The sequence below is a fragment of the Amphibalanus amphitrite genome, unplaced genomic scaffold, assembly GCF_019059575.1.
Source record: "Amphibalanus amphitrite isolate SeventyFive unplaced genomic scaffold, NRLGWU_Aamphi_draft 000093F_arrow, whole genome shotgun sequence".
Lineage (NCBI taxonomy): Eukaryota > Metazoa > Arthropoda > Thecostraca > Balanomorpha > Balanidae > Amphibalanus > Amphibalanus amphitrite.
The window spans coordinates 134,643-154,061 of record NW_024881589.1 but is presented as its reverse complement, the minus strand read 5'-3'; the positions used below and the strand labels follow the sequence as shown (position 1 = coordinate 154,061).

The following is a 19,419-nucleotide window of genomic DNA, read 5'->3' as shown; positions in this document are numbered from 1 at the left end:
CAGCCCATAAATATGAACTGACAGGAGTCATCGATGGAGGCATTGTTTAACTCTCACACTAATTTTTGCATTTAGTTTGATGATCGCTTTGCTTGGACTAAAGCTACTACCGCATCAGTCTGTATCGTTAATTGGTGACTGGTATTTTAAATCTTTTTACGTTTTGTTCATTTATTGTGTGTTGTGTGACGATTTTGAATGGTATACAATGTCATCGTTAATATGGATAAACTATTCTTCTCATATTTCCTTTTGGAGTCAATAAAGTGGTATTACTATTGCTGACATTTCAGGAACTAATTTAGTAAATTAATGCCGAGATACGTCAGAACTCAGAAATGCGCGTTTAGTTTAATTTTTACGTTATATAATCCCAAATCTAAAAAGATCAAAGGGTATGCTGGTTTTGAAGCCAGTTGTGAAGACGGCGTTGATCCAGAATAAAAATTAAAAACAGTTTTTATCCCTCAAGAAGAAAAAATCACAAAATGCAGTGAGTTTTCCTCATCTAACTGTTCAAACAACCACGAAGTGCCATCCCTAAATGTGCTCGGGTCGGCCCGGGCCGGCGTTCCCGGCCCGGTTCGGGTCGGCGCGGTTCAGCGCAGCCCTGCCGATCCATCTTCGGGTGGACGAATCCGGTCGCCAGCCGCTGTATACCAGAATGACTAGACGGCGCCGACGTTTCATTCGCCGAATGACAAATAATCTTTCATCCGGGCGATTTATCTTTATCATCCTTCATCGTTGTACAATAATATTATTTTCAACCTCAATATCATAAAAGCTCTTTCTCCCATAATCTTACATCATCGTGTCGGATGTCGCTGGAAGCTGATTGGCTGAGCAGAAAATACGAGCGCTACCATTGGTCGAGCGTGGCCGACTCCTCAAGGCCCCGGTTTAATCTCGGATATGGCATATAAAACATCATATTTCCCAATGGTTTCTGCATAATGCGACGTGATAGAAGAGGCGGAACGGGGGCATCCCATCAACTCAGCCGGCGAGATAAGGGAATTTTGTTAGTCGAGGTGGTTTATCGCGGCGGAACAGCGCTCGAGCCGCTCCGAATGGCTCGTCACTCAGCCGGCCGACAACTTTCCGCGAACAAGAGCCTCAGCGTCGATGAACCGTCGGGGCCGACGACGTTTTCATGCCGGCGCGCCGCCGACTGGCTGTCGACTTCATCGGCGCGATGTCGGTCACATTTCGTCCAACATTCATCGACTGTCAAACGGATGACTCGAACATCAATCTATTGGCGTATTTACATCGTATTTCTGGATATCACATTGAGGGAGAGTAGCGCTGCATGACTGGCCGCTATAGGGTTGGACAGGCGCTACGGCTTAATATAAAAGTTTTGATGACATTGTCTGTATACTATGTACAACAACGGCGGCTCTTGGGCACTGGAGGACAAAGACAATAAGTATCATCCAGCGCTGCGCGGTCTGTCAACCGAGAGGGTCCAAATCTCCCGACACAATCACCAAACACGGTCACGTCTCACGAGCACCGACCCCCGCGAGCGTCGCGACCGCGAGCACCGGATATCGCGCTAGCACCGAAACTGCGCGAGCACCAATACTCTGTCAAAGAACACATTGCAGCTTCGAGTGACTCCCTCCGCGGTCCAACGCCCCCCTCCCCTCTCCCCCTAGTATCGCGGCATCTAACACGCGCTCGACCGCGCTCGAAGGTAACATATGAACATGCTTATGTACACATAACAATGACTAGTAATAAACAGCATCTCCGGCCCGGCGTCAGGGCGGCGTGGTCACCTATTCGTCCGTCTCGTACTTGATCTTCTTGGCGGCGTGGTCCTCCTCCGAGTCGGAACATCCGGCGGTGTCGGCGGCTTCTGCTCCATCCACGGCCTCCTCCTGCTTCCTCTTGGCGGTGGCCATCTCAGCGGCGTGTCGCTTCCGCCACTTGGTCCGCCGGTTCTGGAACCACACCTGCGGAACGACAGAGAACGGGAGGCGGTTAGCACTGAGCACAGAGAATGGCACACTGTTAGAACTACTGGGTGCAGATAACTGGGTCGACTTGGTCCTCCTGTTTTGGAACCCACACCTCTGGGATGACGGAGAACGGGAGACTGTTAGAGCGGGGCACAGAGAATGGACACGGTTAGAAATGGGCGCAGAAAACGGAGTCGACCTGGTCCTCCGGCTCTGGAATCACACTTGCACATTGCACAACGATGAAGAACCGGAGGCTGTTAGAACTGAGCACAGAGAATGAGGTCCTGCATAGTGCATACTTGAAATAATTATAGCTGGGAACCTCTGGGAATGAATAGGACATCGTGAAAGAGATCAGGGAGAACTGGTTCAAAATGTTATTAGCTTGATGAGCGAGGACGCTTAAATGAATAAAGCAGCCCACCATGACGACAAATGGATGATGTATTGTTATGTAACATCGTTTTAATTCTAATACTTCCTTTCATGTTTAATTATTTTGCTTCTCGTGACATGTATGATGTTGATGTAGGATGCATAATCAAGGCGATCTAATATATTTTAATTTTGCTATTTAATTGCGCATGGCCTGTGTAAGTTTGTTCAATTTGTTCAGGATTTCAGCATTATCTGCCAGTCGTTCCCAGGCCAGTGTTTGCCGTCACAACAGTGGCTATCGAAGTGGCTATGAAATCCGTTATTCTCATGGCGGCAGAGCGGCTGAGAAATGTTGTGTTTGCTTTAGCGCCGGAGAATCTGACCCCCAGACACCGTCGGGCCTTGTTTGGACATGGACTGAACTGAGCTGCTGTTCGATAACTTGAATGATAAACTGACACTGTTCGGCTGTCGATGAAGGATTTATGACTTTGTGTTTAGGCGGATCAATAACAACGCAATACACGGGATTCTGGGAAAGCGATTTTTCTCACAGCTATCGCTCCATTAGATTGTGATCTGAGCTGCTGTGCGCGCGATAAGCCTCAAACACGTCTTAGATATGAGATTTTCATGTCAGTGTATAGCTTTACTATTTGATTTTGTTTTGAAACGTTTTTTCTCGAGACTCTCCTGCCTATTATTGAACGTCTGATGCTAGTCATGTTAAGAAGTTTGGTTAGTTTTACTTGGCAATTTATAACATTGCTTATAGTTACATCATAATGTGTTATCAACCTATTTTATAGTTATAACTATGTAAGGTCTCATAGAAATTAGATGCTTATTGTGTTCTGCAAATATCATGTACAAAAGCAGGCATGTCAATTATAGGTGGCTGCTGAAGACGTGGCACGACCACAAACTAGAACTCCAATTTATCGCGACTTTGGGAGAAAATTCGACAATCTCTCTGCTGTCGGGTCTTCATCACGGCCTCTCAGCTTCATCAGGGCGGAGACAAAAAGGGCGACCCTCGCCGGCCGATTGCCCGGCGCGCTAACGAGCGTGCGCCGGCTCTGTCACAGCTGCGCCACGGAGGCCGTGCGCCCCGCTGCCTCGCACCCCTGCCGGTCGGCGCGCACCATTGAGCCCATTGCCGGCACTCAGAGGGCCGGGGCGGGTCGGGCACTTTGCCGGCCCCGCCGACCGTATTTTGTGCAAATATGGCAAATGGTGCGGCCGCCGCACGGCGTTTTCATCGCGCTGAGCATCCGGCAATAACGCGCCGCTGGTCCGGGGGCAGCCGACAATAACGGGCCGGCGTCAGCCGATCGGCCGCGCTGCTAATCAATTGAGATGTTGAACAATTGGACCGATAAATCGAGCCGATGAACGCTGCAATGATAGTCGATGGTTCGGTGGCGCCGGCGCCGGCGGCGATCCGAAAGTTATCGTCTCGACGATGGCCGGCCGCCGGACGGGCGATGGCCGACGGAGGAAAATGAAATTTCTGCGGCCGAGCCCACAATCGACTGGATGGAATTCTGCTCAGAAACCCGTCCGCAGAGGTCATCTCACCGCCCCATTGCCACAGCGTATGATCTCTCGCCGTTTGGAGGTTATTGGATGGGATGATTGCTCCGTTTACAACTGAAAAATAGTTTGACTTGATTTTGTGAGATTTTCCTTATTTTATTTTGCTGAAAGATACAATACCTAATAAACCGGACATGTTGATTATATTGATCTGAGAAATACAATTACAAACCTATTAATAACATCATTAGCTAAATTACTGTGGTTGACATAATACCAAATGAAAGATTCGTCCAGTGCTGCTTACGCCCTGCTTGTTGTTTCCACCAGCTGCTCTAGTTACCACGAACTGGCGCTGGTAGATGACTGATATTTGTAGGTAGAATGACGTAATAATGGAAAACAAACAAGCTTTTCTGGTTGCTTGTCCCTTTATCAAAAGCAGGGCGCAGAACTCAACGAAGGACCATTTTCTTGGCGACTCTGTCAGGAGCCTTAACTCATAAGTATGTATACAGTGACTTATGAGTATACTTATACTTATGATATATAATATCATTTGACTACCTAAGTGCAGCAGAGGGTGCCGACATTTGCCGCAGTGACCTGATGCATTACATAACAGCGCTGCACTTTCATGCCGGCCAAAATGGCGCACATGAGCTGGCTGAGACGCAGGCGGGCGCGGCCGGCCGGGCTGACCGGGCTGTCTCGGGGGCCTTTTCGACACGTTCCGCTATTGGCCTCCGGAGGGGAGAGGCTCGCTTCGGCAAATTAAGGTGGATCCCCCTGCGGCCCAGCCACTGTTCGGACCCCGGTCATGTCCAGGCCGGCCCGCTCGGCCGTAAAGCGCGCCTAAAACATCATAAAAATGGCGCGAAGAGCACAATAAAGATGGCCGGACTAAGCAGGCTACTGGCTGCCGGGGCCGTAAAGGGCGGGTCACCTTATTACAGCCGTCACATGCGGCCTTAAAGAATGCGAAATCAGGCCGTAAAGGTCGACCGGGAGCGGTGAGTGTGCCGGCGAATACGGCCACCGAATCGGGAAGCCGGTTTTAATACCGGGCGGTGGGCAAATCCACCCGGCTCGTGACGGAAGCCACAAAAGTTTACTGGGATGCATTGGCTCCGTGTCGGGCTGATATATGCCTTTACCGCGTGCACAAATCAATCGCGGTCGTAATGAAGACAATAAAGTCGTCCCGATAACCGGCGACACAACGAGCCGGCCGGGTTATTCGCCGGGTTACGGCGCCACACCTGGTGACGGCGGTGGTCAGGTCAAGTGGACAGGCGACCAGAGTCGCCACCTTTGTGCGCGGCGACTCTGGCTCCCATAAACCCTGCAGGCGGCCGCTCCCTCCACCCGCAGCCCCCTCCACTCTCCCACCGCCCGAGGCTATACTGAGCGGCCCACCCCGTTCCCTTCTCCGTACACCACGCAAGTCATATCGAAGATTACCAGTGTCGATTGTGATGGATAAATCTAGCCGTCGCGTCGGCGCGGCGCGCGGCTGGCCCGGATAGGGGAGGGCGGAACCGAGGGCTGCCAGGGAGCGTCCGCCGGCCCCGACAGGATATTGCCCGCCTCCCCCGGCAGTGTTGTATTAGATTACACATCAATTAGCCGGAGCTATTGTTGTGCAAATGCCGTCTTTTCATCCTCACCACAAAGCCCCTGTGTTTCAACACAGAGCGACCCTTCACACTGCGCGGAATGGGGGAGAAGGCACAAAGTTAACCATGTCTAAGTGAAAAGGGGCCGAAATAATCGTTTGACCTAATGGAAGGCCAATTCGCCCCAAAAGAGCCATAGAGCGCCGGCCTTTGTGAGCGTCGCCAGTGTCGTCGGCAGCTGGCGCCGACGCAAAATGAACAATATCCCTTGCAAATTTGGCCGCATTATGCTCTGGCGATGCGAGCCAATTCGAGCGGGCCTGTCATGGGATGCGTCCACGCGCCGATCGGCCCGGGGCGCCAAATTAGCCGCCGAATGGCGCCAATGGCGGTCGCCACGTGCCGCTCTCCGGCATTCCCTTCCGGCTACTGGACGGAGACAATATCCACTGGCGGGGTGTGGCGACCGACCGGCCGTGGTCAGAGAGGCGGCACGTGGCCTCCGAGAGGTGGAATGCCGCCTTCAGTGAGTAGGTGATGTGTGAATTTCATCCGTTTGTATTGACGTTGGATGATATTGGATGTAGAGACATCTCGATGAAGAGGGTAGAGTCCCTCGTGATTCTGTTGAGGTCTACGGCTAGATGATTGTAATGCAATGCATAGACAGACCATTTTTATGTGTGTTTAAGGTTACCGTCGACTGACAGTCTTCTAGTGAAATTGTCTATTGCCGAAATTCAAAGGTTATAAATCTTACGTAATACGTTGCATTGACATAAATGCTAAAGCAATGGCGTCATCATAATTTTACTTAAATTTATTGTCTTTGCTTATGGTTACTGCTGAACTGTTATAAGGCAAAATCAAAATTTTGATTTTGTATTATGGGAAGATAGCACTGACAAAGATATGTTCGAAACGCATTTGCGAGGGCTTTCTATAATACAGTACCTTTGTATTTAAAAAAGTTTCACTTATCTAGTCATATAAGTGCCTTATCACTGGACCGGGGACCCGTTGGAAGCACGATGGCTTCCTCCTACCGCTCGGAATCTACCGACACCCGTCTCACTGATAACGTTGCTGAATTTGACCACTGGAGGTCTCCCTGTTTGATATTTTGACTTTTATCCCACCCTCAATCCGCGATCTACCCTGGCCCACCGCGTCCTATCCCGGCCCCGCTCCTGCCACAGCACGGCCCGGCCCATGCTGACTCCGGCCCCGGCTCCGGCGGCGCGGCGGCCATTGTGCGCGGATTAATTTGGCGTCAATCTGGCCCTCCAGGTGTGCCGGAGTCGGGGCGCCCGGCCGCGGCGCCCCGCGGCGCCCATTGTGCCTCACCGGCCGATAGCGCTAAATGCCGGATCAGCGCCGGGCGCAGGTGACTCCGGGAGCGGGGAGGGCAGGGGAGGGGTGACAGACGCACCGGCGCCACCACCGAGCCAGGCAGAGCCGCAGCGCCGCGGCTGATGGCCCTCAACAATAGCTGAGCGGCTGCAACGCTCTGCATCTCGAGAATATAACTCGGCCCAGTCGATAAGAGGCGGAGCAGTCGGGCCAAAAATGGCCGCTCCCGTGCCGGGTTGTGTTCGCTCGACTGACTCGGCCGCTCCTCACTCGGTGATATTCCTTTGAGTCCCAAAGCGGCTGTAAACGCACCGCTGACGCATATCAGCAAGAAGATGAAAAAATCTCCATCCAACTTTCTCTCCCCGTGCGTGGAGACCCAACTTCCGCGCCTCTTTCAATTTCCGAGCGGAGCGTCGTCGGCAGCGCCGCGTCGGCGCCGTCGGCGGCCCGTCTATCGTCGCCATCGACAGGCCGTCTTTCCCGGCTGAGCCGGCGTCGACGCGACTTTATTGCCTCTTTGTAACCGCCGGCCCAGCTCACTATTTAAATTCAAATGGCGGCGATATCAATCACGATGGCCTGATGCACATCGGCTCTTCTCCGTGTCTGCCGCGGCAAAATTAAACCGCAAACACAAATCAAACGCCGATAACGACGGGAGGCGGCGCGTCGCGCCCTGACGCGCGGGCGGTGCACGCGCTGCGGCTTCGTCGCGCGGGATAATTCATGAGTCCTTTGTCTTCTTATTTCGCCGGCATAGAGTAGAACTGATCCCCAATTATGGTGGGATAAACCGGAGCCGCCGCAGAGGCAATCCCCGGCGCGGCCGCGCGCCCGATGGCATCCATTCTATTGTCAGAAGAAAATTAAAAACATTACAGTGGCCGGATGATTTAGATTGAAGACACGGCCGCGGATTAGGAAGACAATTCGGAGAGATCGCGCGACGGCCGCCGCTGGCAGACCGGTCTCCAGCGATGGAGTGGTGTCGCGCGATGGGTTCAGATGACCTCGGGCTGACGCCCCGGGCGTGACCCGCGTCCGACGCCCGTCGCTGCCGGCGCGAGCGGTGCCGCGCCCCCGGCGCGGTGTCCCAACTTTCCTGTCAGCCGGCGTGCGCTCCGCGAAGCGTCGTTGTCACCGCCCGGCGCCGGCTGCCGCTCATCTAGCAGCGCACTTCATGCCCGCTTATTGTAACTCTTGCATGAAAGCCGACGGCGCGGCGCGACCACGCAGAAGGAGGGGGATCATGTTTCATTAAATCAACGTCTAATGGATCAAGCACGGGGCCGGTGGCTCCCTGCCGGCGGATGGATTGGGTGCCTTTTGGCCGAGCGTAATTCGGTGTAATGAAGTGGCCCTGGTCACCGGCCGGAACGCCCGGCGTCAAACCCCGCTGAGAGAGACGGGGAGGGGACCGGGGTCGGACAGATGACCCCACATCCGAAGTGCGAGCTGCAAATTGACGCCGCGAGCAGCGAGTCCGATTGATGACGGCCGGACGGTGATGAAGGCCCACTCTTAGTGGCGCGGGGAGCATAATTGAAAGCCGGTCGGAGCGGCGAGTTCTTCACTCGGCCTGCAAATGATACACTGAGCGGGCCGGGTCGTTACGGAGATGGATGGCTCAATGTCGGCCAGCCATTTAAGTTCTGAATTGTTAATATGGCGGCGGTAATTCTGTTTCAACGGCACGATATTATGAACGCAAAGGCGACTATCTACCCAGATTAAGTCGAAACAAAGCGGGCTACAAATGAACCTAGAAATGTGCAAGTAATTGGCTTTGTCTGTGTAGCTGGTGGATGCTGATGCAAATGACATTAACTCGGTGTCATAAGTGATAGTCCAGAATGTTGGCTTCAACAAAATGGCATATGGCGCATCCCAGTGCCAAATAATAGTTATGTTTGTAGCGGTCGAATTATATTGGATGCCACAGAAATGGTAAAAAAGCTCAGCAGGCAATCGAGGTAGATCTAACCAACTAAAAACTAGGCTTTTACCTCAGGCAAGGCAAGTGTAGTGTAAGAAGTTTGCGACAACTGATGTGTGAATAAGTGATTTTATGATGGAATAAAGAGACCTGCTGGAAGTTAATAGGATGATGATTATGTAAGGACACATAAATAGAATGATGAGGAATCATCGACATATACGAAAAAACATCATGAAGCTTTGATTTTCTTTTCACATTTAGATCGCATATGCCACTGATGCATCTACGAGTGTGCTTAAACTGAGGGCGTGTAAATATCTGAATGTGGTGTGCATGCTGGATGTCTCCAGTCTCGTCACTTCGTACATGTTTACCGACAGCCACGTATAATCATTTTTTTTGCATAATATTGTTGCATGAACTTTATGACAGAGATATCTATTTGCGCAACTTCCTCTTAGATTTCCCACGTCTTTTTACTTTCATAAAGATCAGCAATGGCAAGATTGGCAAGCGATCTTTGCTCAACTTTTGGTATTCAGTTTCATAACGCTAAAGGAGGCTGATGAGCGTTAAATTACTCATTGCCGGAAGGCTTGAGGTGTATTCAATTATAAGAATTTCAGATTATCTAAAAAATTTAGAACAAACATCCCTTCCAATGCATGTCGGTCAAACACATTACGGCCCTTCACAACTGCTTACAATTTGTTTTGGCCAAGCAAAACATTCTGCATTTAGACACTTCACAGCGGATGCACCCATCATCTTCTGTCCAAATCACCTCTCCCCGTTTGTGACCTGCCCTCCGGCTGTGACCCAGCGGTGACCTACCTTGACCTGGCTCTCAGTCATGCCGAGTGCATAGGCGAGCTTGGCGCGCTCGGGGCCGGCCAGGTACTTGGTCTGCTCGAACGTCTTCTCCAGAGCGAAGATCTGCTGACCGCTGAACGTAGGCCTCGTGTGTTTCTTCTTACCATCTCGGTCGTACGCGTTGTTGGTCGCTGGAATGCACAGAGAACACCCACTCAGTTAAGCTGACTGAGCGGTTGAGTAGCTCAAGCTGGACTAGTGGTCGGCTCTCAATCAGCATTGACATCTAGCAGTGCTGTCAGACATGTGTGACATTTGATCCGACAGGAGCATGACACATTGGACAGGCTGATTGGCTCCGAACAATACGCCTCATATCACTAATGACTGCCCACTATAGCGGCCAATACAGTCATTGTGTGTCAGCACGGATTATCCAATATCCTTAATTGGTTGATCTCGGCAATCACTTGGCCGTCCCCTTCTTTTCATTTACAAATATAATTCACCCCGCGGCCCACAACCCCTCTGCCGTTATCGCTCGTTGCACCCTGGTTCTCAGAACGAGAGACCTGTCAGGTGGGAGGGAAGTCCTCCCAACCCTAAACGGTCCCCCTTACAGCCCCTCAACGTTAAAAGTGACCGCCCCTGCCGTCACTCGTCACTCGTCCCAGCCCCACCGGTGCCGTTTTGCTCTTGCAGTCGTTCGCTGGCGATACCCGGTATCGACTGGCCTAATAAAGCCTAATTCCCGGCTCGCCGTTCAAACACCGCGGCGCCGACGGCACACAGAATTAGCGAATAATAAACAGGAGAGCCAGTGAAGCGGGCCATAAAACGTCGGTCGTCGACTCCGACGAACCGGGCCCGTGCCGTGGCGAGAGCAGCACGTGCGCCCAACAGGCCGCGTGTGGCGCGGACCGTGCGACGACAAACGGGTGGCAGGTGGACGCCGGTGCGTGAAAACGCTCTGGAGATGTTTCGGTGCTGGTTGAGAAGCCATCGAAGACGTCATCCAGAATTACATTTAAAACTTGCTCAAACCTTTTCGAAATAATTATCCGCGTTTTCTTTATCAAATGAGGCAATTCTCTAAATCATAAATGACAACAACTATTGAATCTATGAACCAACTGCGCTTTGTAAACGAGGACCAGCCATACCTATTGAGCTGAATTTTACATGAATAGAATTCGCAAATTAAATAATTAATCACTTCTTCCCCCCAAAAAAGACTCATAACATTCGTCTATTGGGAGTGAAATTTACTTGACTTACGTGGGAGATTTTTATTCGAATGGTCGGCTAACTTATTAAGATTTTAATAATAGGTTTTGTCAAAGCCGCATCTATTAGAGCCATTGCACACGTTTTCATCTCAACCAATTAAACCGCATGAAGCAGCGATTTGTTTCCTTCTGGGTAAAATAGTGGTTTGAAGATGACCTGCAGTCTGCAGACGCCAAGCTTTATATTCACCAAGGCTTGAATGTAAGGTCCTAGCCACAATGCATCCGGCGAATGATGCTATGTGTATTGTGTAACCACATCCCACGGCAGACAATCAGCGACGGTCACGGCCCATCCGGAGCCGAAGTTGCCCTCTACCCCTTCCCACCCGGTCTCATGGCCCGATAAGGAGCACTATCCCGCCAAGTTGTCCCCGGCCCGAGCTGCAGCACCCCGCCTCGAGCTGTGACAGCCTGGTCTGAGCTGCGGCAGCCCCCGGCCCGTCGGTGGTTGTGGGCGCGACGGTCGGGAAAGTCGGCCCCGAGTCGAAGCTCGACTCAGCGCGGAGCGGCGGGTGATGTATGAGAATGAGAGCTCGGTGACGTATGAGACATTATTAGCATTCAATTTGATCTGTATTGCGTGTTTTTGGTAAAATGCTCTTTCAATGAAGAAACCGAAATTGTTTCAATCCTAGCTCCAGAAATTTGCCCGGTGTCAGCATGAAGAGCATGATGAGCAATATATGCGAAATTACATCGGCCACTGGCCAACAGAAAATCCAACGGTTCGGCACTCGGCAGATTATCCCTGTGCCATCAAACCATCAGATAATATCTACGGGAAATCCACCTGTCCCAACCTACTCCTCCTCACCCCACCATCCCTCCACATCTCCCCCATGGAGTGATACACACCTGCCGACTGACCTGAGAACCTCTCCACCCCACCCCATCCCTTCTAACACCGTACCACCCGTCCCGTCTGCCTATATGGAGTGATACACACCTGCCGACTGACCTGAGAACCTCTCCCGCCAGAAGACCGGGTTCTGGATCATGCCCTGCAGGCCGGGCCAGGCCAGCGGCGACGGCCGGCCGAACTCTCCCAGCTGTGGTTTTCCGAGCGGTGAGCTGTTGAGGTAGACGCCGCCGGCAGCCAGCCGCGGCCCGAACGCCAGCTGGCCCGGCGAGGGTCGGTTCAGGATGCTGTCGATGCCGTGTGGGATGGAGCTGGCGACTGGTGAGGTGGTGCCACTGCTGGTCGGGGTCACGCTGCCGCCGCCCGTGTGGGTGCCCGCCGAGCTGCTGATGCTGGTACTGCCGATGCCGCTGGCCTTGCTGTATTGCAGCATGGCCTGCTTCATCTCCGTCATGGAGTGCAGCGCGGCCAGCGGCGGGCTGCCCAGCATGAAGGCGCCCTGCTGCGTCGGGTCCATGTTGAAGAAGGAGAGCATTGAGCCGGAACTGGAGACGGCCGGCGCCGCGCTGAACTCGAGCATGGCGTGCAGCGGGCCGCGCTCCGAGGGCGCGCTCCACTCGGGCGCCGCCGGCTGGTCCTCGACCGACGACAGCGTGCCGTCAGACACGGGCACGGCGCGCCGAGCACGAGCACGGCACGGGGCGCGGGGCGGTCTCTGGGGTCGAGCGTGTGTCGGCGCCGCTCCGCTCTCCGGGCACGGCCGCGCTCGCGCCTCACTGGACCAGGTATGCGGGCCTCGCGCCGCTCCAGTCCGGCCGATTATGGAGGCTCTCGGTCGGCTGGCCGCGCCGCCCCCTACATGAATAGAGGAGAGTTTGATGGGTTTATGGGGCGGTACCTGTTGCCGAGCGCGCCCGCTGATTGGCCGTCGGCGGCGGTCGCCGGCGGCTGGAGCGCGCTGATTGGTCGGCTGGGACAGCGGCGTGAGAAGTAGCCGGCGGACAACGCTAATGCGGCCCGATGGTTTTGCAATAGAAAGTAATGACATGGTTGTTTGGCGCGGGAATCTGGTCGACCGCCTCGGCAGCACATCGCGGCCCGGTAATTGTTTGGAGAATGGAGACACAACAGAGCGCTGGTCGCTTTAGGATGAACCGGGCGGGGCCCGCACCGCACCAACACCCACTGATAGATGAGGCCCGCCTGTGAACGACAAACTATAGACAGCGTGTCGAACGGCGAACATGTGCCCGGCTAACCGACCTCCGTCGCCGGGCCATTCACTGTTATGAAAAGCGACTAACGAGACGCTAATGGCGTTTTCACGTGCTATCAGATAGCATTGATGGATAGCACTATGCACTGGCTGGTTAAAGTCATTACAATAATGTAACCGGCTAGTGATTGATCAACAATTACAGAAAAAGAGTATGTACCTACATGACTAGTTCTACGCGCTAAGAACCAGCGATACCGGTAGAATAAAAATGTTGACCTATAGTTCCTGAGCTTTTACTTTACTTGTCATCGCATGCAATTATATGACATTACAAGTCACAAATTATTTTTGTGCTTTAAATACTCATACTTGTACTAGGATTTTTCAAATAACAACAATGCTTTTGCACGAATGGGACCAGGCATGCACACAATAATTCACATGGATTCGAGAGCAATTGAGCAATGCATTGCCAGTTACGATCACCATTCACCTCACCTCATCACCCTTCGTAATGTTTTCGTTGTGATCACCTAACATTTGAAGTCATTTTTCTGGCCTCCAATGAATATAGTCTGCGTATCAGCCGAATCCTTGGGTGTGCAATGTGCAGGGGGCACCGCCATTTTTTACTATGCTAGAGTAACAGCAACCTATCAGCTGACAGCTCACCCTAATAGGCTGTTTATGTTATCATGCATTGTTTGGATTGTGCATGGTAATTTAATTGGTAGCTTTATCAACAGAAAATAGTTATCTGCTGTCCTTTGCAAGTCGTCAAATTAATGACCAGAATAGGTTGGATGTTGTGCAATGTGCAGCATTGATAGATATTGTGTAAGAGGTACCTATTGTGCATTGCTTTCAACTGCCGAGTGATTAATAATTCAAACTTTTAGCGGCCAACATTTTTGCAGCTGAGCTTGGGTGTGCAATTTGTTGGATTATTATCCCAGTGGATATTTGCACACATTCTAATCAATACCTATCTACGTTTCACTGCCGTGGTACCTATTTGATTACTGTATCTATTCATCACTCAGTCTATAAGTCATAGTCCGTAGGGCCGGCAATTGCATGATCCGTTCACGATTTATAATTCATGATCTTCAGTTTTACCTCGTTCATTACCTCATTTGACTTTATTTCTGATGCTCAGTTTTACCTCATTCGGCCAGGTACGGGATAGATGCAACCCCTCCCTATTTTTTCTTCACAAATTCTAAGAAATGGATGCTCCTGAAATATCCCACTTGGTTATATCGAGCATAATTTTTGACGACTCTGACACTAAAATATCTAGGATGTTTGTCCTCAGTTTCACTTTATAGCGTCAGCTGAACAATGAAATACAGGATCTAAGTCACTTCAGGGTGCCGCTTTTTATACTTTACAATCGCCTCTGGTCCTCTCAAAAGTGTCTTACGTATTCATACCGTCACTTCAATAAGGCGCTTTTTCAGCTCCCCTGGCCATTAAAGTCTGACCGGCGGCCGGCAGGAGGGAGGCGTCGTGCCGCCCTCCCCACCACCGGTCATTCGGCAAGAGAAGCGGCGCGCTGACCGGCCGGAAAGGGAGCATTTCCGCCGGAAGTGGACATCTTCCGGCGGCGATCTCGCCCCGGGCGGCGGCTGCCCCTCCGTGCAGGGGTGCTGGTGTGAATTTACGGCACCTGGGGTGTGCGTCCGATGAGGAACGGTCACGATGGGTGTGTCAGAGATTATTGCCCCGCAGTGACCCCACGCGCTGAGAGAAGTTGAACTGGGGAGTGTTTGGAACAGGGAAGAAAATAGCTGTTCTCTATCGTCTACAGTGAGAGACGAGTACCTACCTGTATAACATAGAGCTAAACAAATGACTTAATATTATTTTGTTTGAAAGGAGTATTCACTTGTGGAGACTTATTGTGGGGAGAAGGAAATGATGGTCTATTCAATTCCATGACAAAAAATGTATGACCGGTAGACCTAAACGCGCTGGTTGAAAATGAAATAGGACGTTGCAAGCCAACTGACCGTTGTTTGGAAGGTAAGTGATACTCCAGACATTTCTGATATTGTGTTACGGCTCTACCGCGTACAGTGGCTTGCATGCCAGCGACTTCTCACTTGAACAGGTACTGGCCTACTCCATACGCCCAAGGCACTCATTCCTGCCGTCGAAGAAAATTAATGAATTTATTGTTTCTATGGAGTCACCAAACGCGGCTCCCCCCTCCCCCCCCCCAAAAACTGGGGCGACGTTGCTATGGTTTCTCTAGGACAAGGTCGAAAAGGGCCGTGCCTTAGAAAGTGTTAGCAATTGACTCGCACATTAGCGAAAAGGCCTAACGGACGTTTAATGCTGCGCCGGTGAAGAGGCGGCAGTGTGCGCCGGGGGCCGGACGCCCCTCCCACCTGTGCTGCTCTCTGCGCGGCGCGTTCCGCACTCTGCGCGCCGCCATTGTCACCGCCGGCCGCGGGGGGCCTTTGTAGACAGTTCCGGCGCGCCGCCGGCGTCACCTGAATGCCGCCTGGCCGTCTTTGACGCAGCGGCGGCGGCGGCGGCGATCGGGCCGCACCTAGTCAATGGCGCGCAGGAAGTGGTCTTATCGAGAGCGGCGCAGAGACACTGGCCGGGCATGGAGCCGTCACGGGTATCAATGCGCGCCGCTAAATAGCCGTACAAACGGTGTCAAACGTCGGCCGAGCGACAGCCGCACCCAGAAATGATGACTCCCGCTGTCTATGAAAGAGAGATCGGAAGCATTAGGCAGGTGGGATTTCACACAGTGACACGGGACATCCATAAAGTGACGCTCGGTCGAGAGGTCGGGCCAGGCCGGGCAGAGGCCGCCGGCCACCGCTGGAGTCTGCGCTTGACGGTAGAACGGTGCGATATAAATGTGATAGGAGATGGAGCTTTCCTTGGAGGCACTATGAGAATGGCTCTGACTCGTAAGAATGGTGTGTAATGTTCATTGAGGGGGAGGAGCGGGTGGCGTGACTTGGTGCTTACTCCAGGGTCACCTTTGGTCACATTCATAACGGGTGGCGTATTTACGTGAGACAAGTGCATTCATCGCCTCCATCAGAGCTCATTGCTTAGATCGGGTGAGCATAGATCGCAGGTTCACTGCACTCGCATGATGCACGCATTTTGGACGCATTATTTCTTACGTGACTAAGCTCGGATTACTTTTGTGACAGCAAATGCTTCGATATTGTGCCAAGTAAGTTGGTTTTAAGTGTGTCCTTGATTATACACACAGAAAAATATTAACACCGTTAGCGGTGTAATTGCACAGTACATATCTGAGCACTTGAGGAAAGTTAATTTAGTCCCTTCCCCGCTTAAATTACTCGCGCTTCTAAATGAACACCAGGAAGAAGCTAATAGAACACTGTTAGGAGGGTTGGGTGTTTGACTACATGTAGCAAAACACCCAACCCTCCTAACAGTTTTCTATTACCTTCTTCCTGGTGTTCATTTGGAAGCGCGAGTAATTTAAGCGGGGAAGGGACTAAATTAACTTTCCTCAAGTGCTCAGATATGTACTGTGCAATTACACCGCTAACGGTGTTAATATTTTTCTGTGTGTATTATCGGAGCTTCTAACCGTTTTCTGTTAACTGTGGCAATCAAATTTCTTAAACTATCAGGTGTTATATTGATATTTCTGATAACTCGAGCCTTATCTTAATCTAATTCTATCTAACCTTTACTTAAGGCAAATATTTATCCACTAATAAAGCGCTTTTTTACCTTTCAATACAGTACTTTAACTACATTTTTGTGTAGGAAGAACGTCCGCGCTCCCCGAGCGCTGTTCACCCGTCCCTCCATCACCCAGTCCACTCCTCTAACACAGGCCATCAGTGCAGCGGGCTGCCGATCGCACCGGCGTCCCGACTCAGCGTAAATCCCCTATCGACATCGCCGCACGGGCGCCAGATGCGCCGCCGACGCCCGTCACGTGACCGGCGCCAGTGTTCCGGAACGCCGCCGGCCGGCCGGTCACGTGACAGCGCAGCCGGTGAAAGGCGCCGCGCCGGGTAATGCCATTAGCCGGGAGGCGGCTGGTCACGTGATTGATTGCAGCGGTAGTGATCACGATGCGGCCACCAGCGATCGGCGCCGGTAAACAGAGCCGGTGGACGGTGGACAGACCGGTGGAACGGTGGACAGACCGGTGGAGCGGTGGACACTGGACAGGGCAGAGCCGGCAGATAGCAGACCAGTGGGACGGTGCAGACAAACTGGTGGAATGAATCATTCCACCAGTTTGTTGTGTTCGTCCATCATTCCGAATGATGGACGAACCGATGTAACGGTAGAGGGGTCTGGAGTAGCCAAACGCCATGGCTATTCAGGTTCGAAGTCGCGAACCTGAAGTCGCATGCGAAGTTGCGAAAGCGGCGTAATTCGCCACGATAATGTGTAAATACTGGATAAGTAGGAACTGAATAGTGCGTATTAACCCGCGCCGTGCTGGGGGGGGGCGTTTTTACGCCCCCCCCCCTCAGGTTTTTCGCGAATATCTCAAAAACGGCGGCGCGCAGCGCCGCCGTTTTTGGTACACGTGTTCCTACATCATTTCCGCACATGTTGTGAAAATTTCAGACCTAGGCCGTTCAAGGTCAGGTCACCAGGTCACGTCAAGTGACCTTACCTCAGAAAAAGTTCAAAGGCTCGCTATAGCTACACCGACTGAACGATCACTTTGAAACTTTCAGCGATTGATATGAGTAACAGTATGTATAAAATGTATATCTCGGATTTTTGATATCTGTGACCTAAGGTCAGGTCAATTTTGCGACCTCTCCATTATAAGTCAATGGGAGAAAATTGAAATGCGCCTCTTTTGGACGAATATCGTTCAAAACGCTCTCAAACATCGGTTCATAGGTAAACATGACACACTGAATAGGAAAAATGCACCTGTGACCCCTCTGTGTGCCCCTGAGGTCATCTCAGGTCATGAATGGTCGCCAGCAGTTTTTTGGCTATAACTTTTGATAGAGACGTGCTAGAGCGGTGAAAACACGTCAGATGTGTTCAGCTCGACGATACGGATCGACTGATATGCAACATGACCCTTTTCGGTCAGGTCATGACCTTGACCTGAGGTCAAATTTTCAAAATGACCTTTCAAGGTCAACGAATAGTTCATTCGACGCGTCTCGACGAGAGGAACACGATGCTGGCAAAAGTAATGTCATGGCGCTTATGAGTCAAAAGTTATTGACGAAAAAACGTTTTTCGTAAAAACGGCTATTTTTGGAGTTTTTGCCCTCTGGAGGCTAAACCGTTGACCTGAGGTCAAATCTGAGAACATTACTCAGAAAGGTCTGTAAAAGGGCTATCGAATGCGCTTTTCCGCGGCGCTGTAGCTCTATCGGTTCCCGAGATAGCCGTTGGCAGTTTCCAAAATGTTGAAATAGTCAACATTTTACCTTTGGTGACCTCTGGTGACCTGACCTTTGACCTGACCCAAAAAATGACCGAAGTGTTTTCGTCCTTATTTTTGACGCTCTTTCGATTGCCGCTTACCGCGTGTCGCTACGTGGCCCAGGAGCCGAGTTAGACGGGGGGGCGTGAAAACGCCCCCCCCCCAGCACTCGGCGGAAAGTTCAGGCCACCAGCACGGCGCGGGTTAAATGGCATATGCTCGTAATATTAGATCACAACTACTTTGACCATAACAACTTACAACGTTACCTTTGCGTAACATCATGGTGCTCCCAAATCCCGACGAATCTGTTGGCACAATATGATATATTAGTTATTATGACGGCCGACTCGATATTGAACCTGTAGTGGGGTGATAGGAAGGTTACCTGCACATTGATGTTTGGTATTGCTTTTCACCAGCATATTAATCTTCATATACCATTAGTCCATGATATCACCCTCGGAGACATCTATTCCTCCATTAATCTCATCGCTATCCAATCCAATCAATGTGCCTTTCATGGCAATGATGGTGCAATTCTCAGATCCCGTCAGTCAATATCTTCCTCCTCCTCCTCCTCCTCCCCCCACTCCCACACCCCCACACCCCCCCACACACACACACTCACAGATCCTTGACCCCTTTACTGCTCCGCCCAGTCCAGATTTCGACCAATCATGACATATTACAATACCGCCCACCCACCGCATGCACGCCCCTCCCCATCGGAGAGGGGGGGCTGCCGGTCTGTCGGCCCATTCCCCACACTTGCTGCCCGGCTATCTTATGAACAGCGTTCGCCGTTCTCTGCGGTCACCGTCCCGAGAGCAGCATCCCTTTGTTTTTTACCGTCTCCGAAACCCATCGTCCGGCGGCCGAAACTCTTTGGCTGACCATTGGTCGCAGATGTCGCCGACCAATAACGTTATATCCATCATATTGGCGGCTGGCAGCCATTTCATCTGCGCAGGTCTGAATTGAAATGGCTTGTTGAT

General features: G+C 51.7%; 1 protein-coding gene across 1 annotated transcript; it reads right to left on the bottom strand.

The window, feature by feature from the left end:
* Positions 1-1,246: 1,246 nt before the first annotated feature.
* On the bottom strand, positions 1,247-17,332 carry LOC122380230 (homeobox protein Nkx-6.2-like). Its single transcript, XM_043363215.1, has 4 exons — positions 17,293-17,332; positions 11,871-12,626; positions 9,642-9,811; positions 1,247-1,967 (listed from the first exon to the last, which is right to left on the bottom strand). The coding sequence occupies exons 1-4, from the start codon at positions 17,330-17,332 to the stop codon at positions 1,791-1,793; spliced, it is 1,143 nt and encodes a 380-aa protein (XP_043219150.1). The 3' UTR covers positions 1,247-1,790.
* Positions 17,333-19,419: the final 2,087 nt, after the last annotated feature.

Bases quoted from the DNA above. Each gene is read 5' to 3' on its own strand.
- LOC122380230 (XM_043363215.1), bottom strand. From the start codon at position 17,332: ATGGCGTTTGGCTACTCCAGACCCCTCTACCGTTACATCG. The intron at 12,627-17,292 runs GTTCGTCCATCA...CTATTCATGTAG, and splicing joins ACCCCTCTACCGTTACATCG to GGGGCGGCGCGGCCAGCCGA. The intron at 9,812-11,870 runs GTCAGTCGGCAG...TGTGCATTCCAG, and splicing joins CTGGCGGGAGAGGTTCTCAG to CGACCAACAACGCGTACGAC.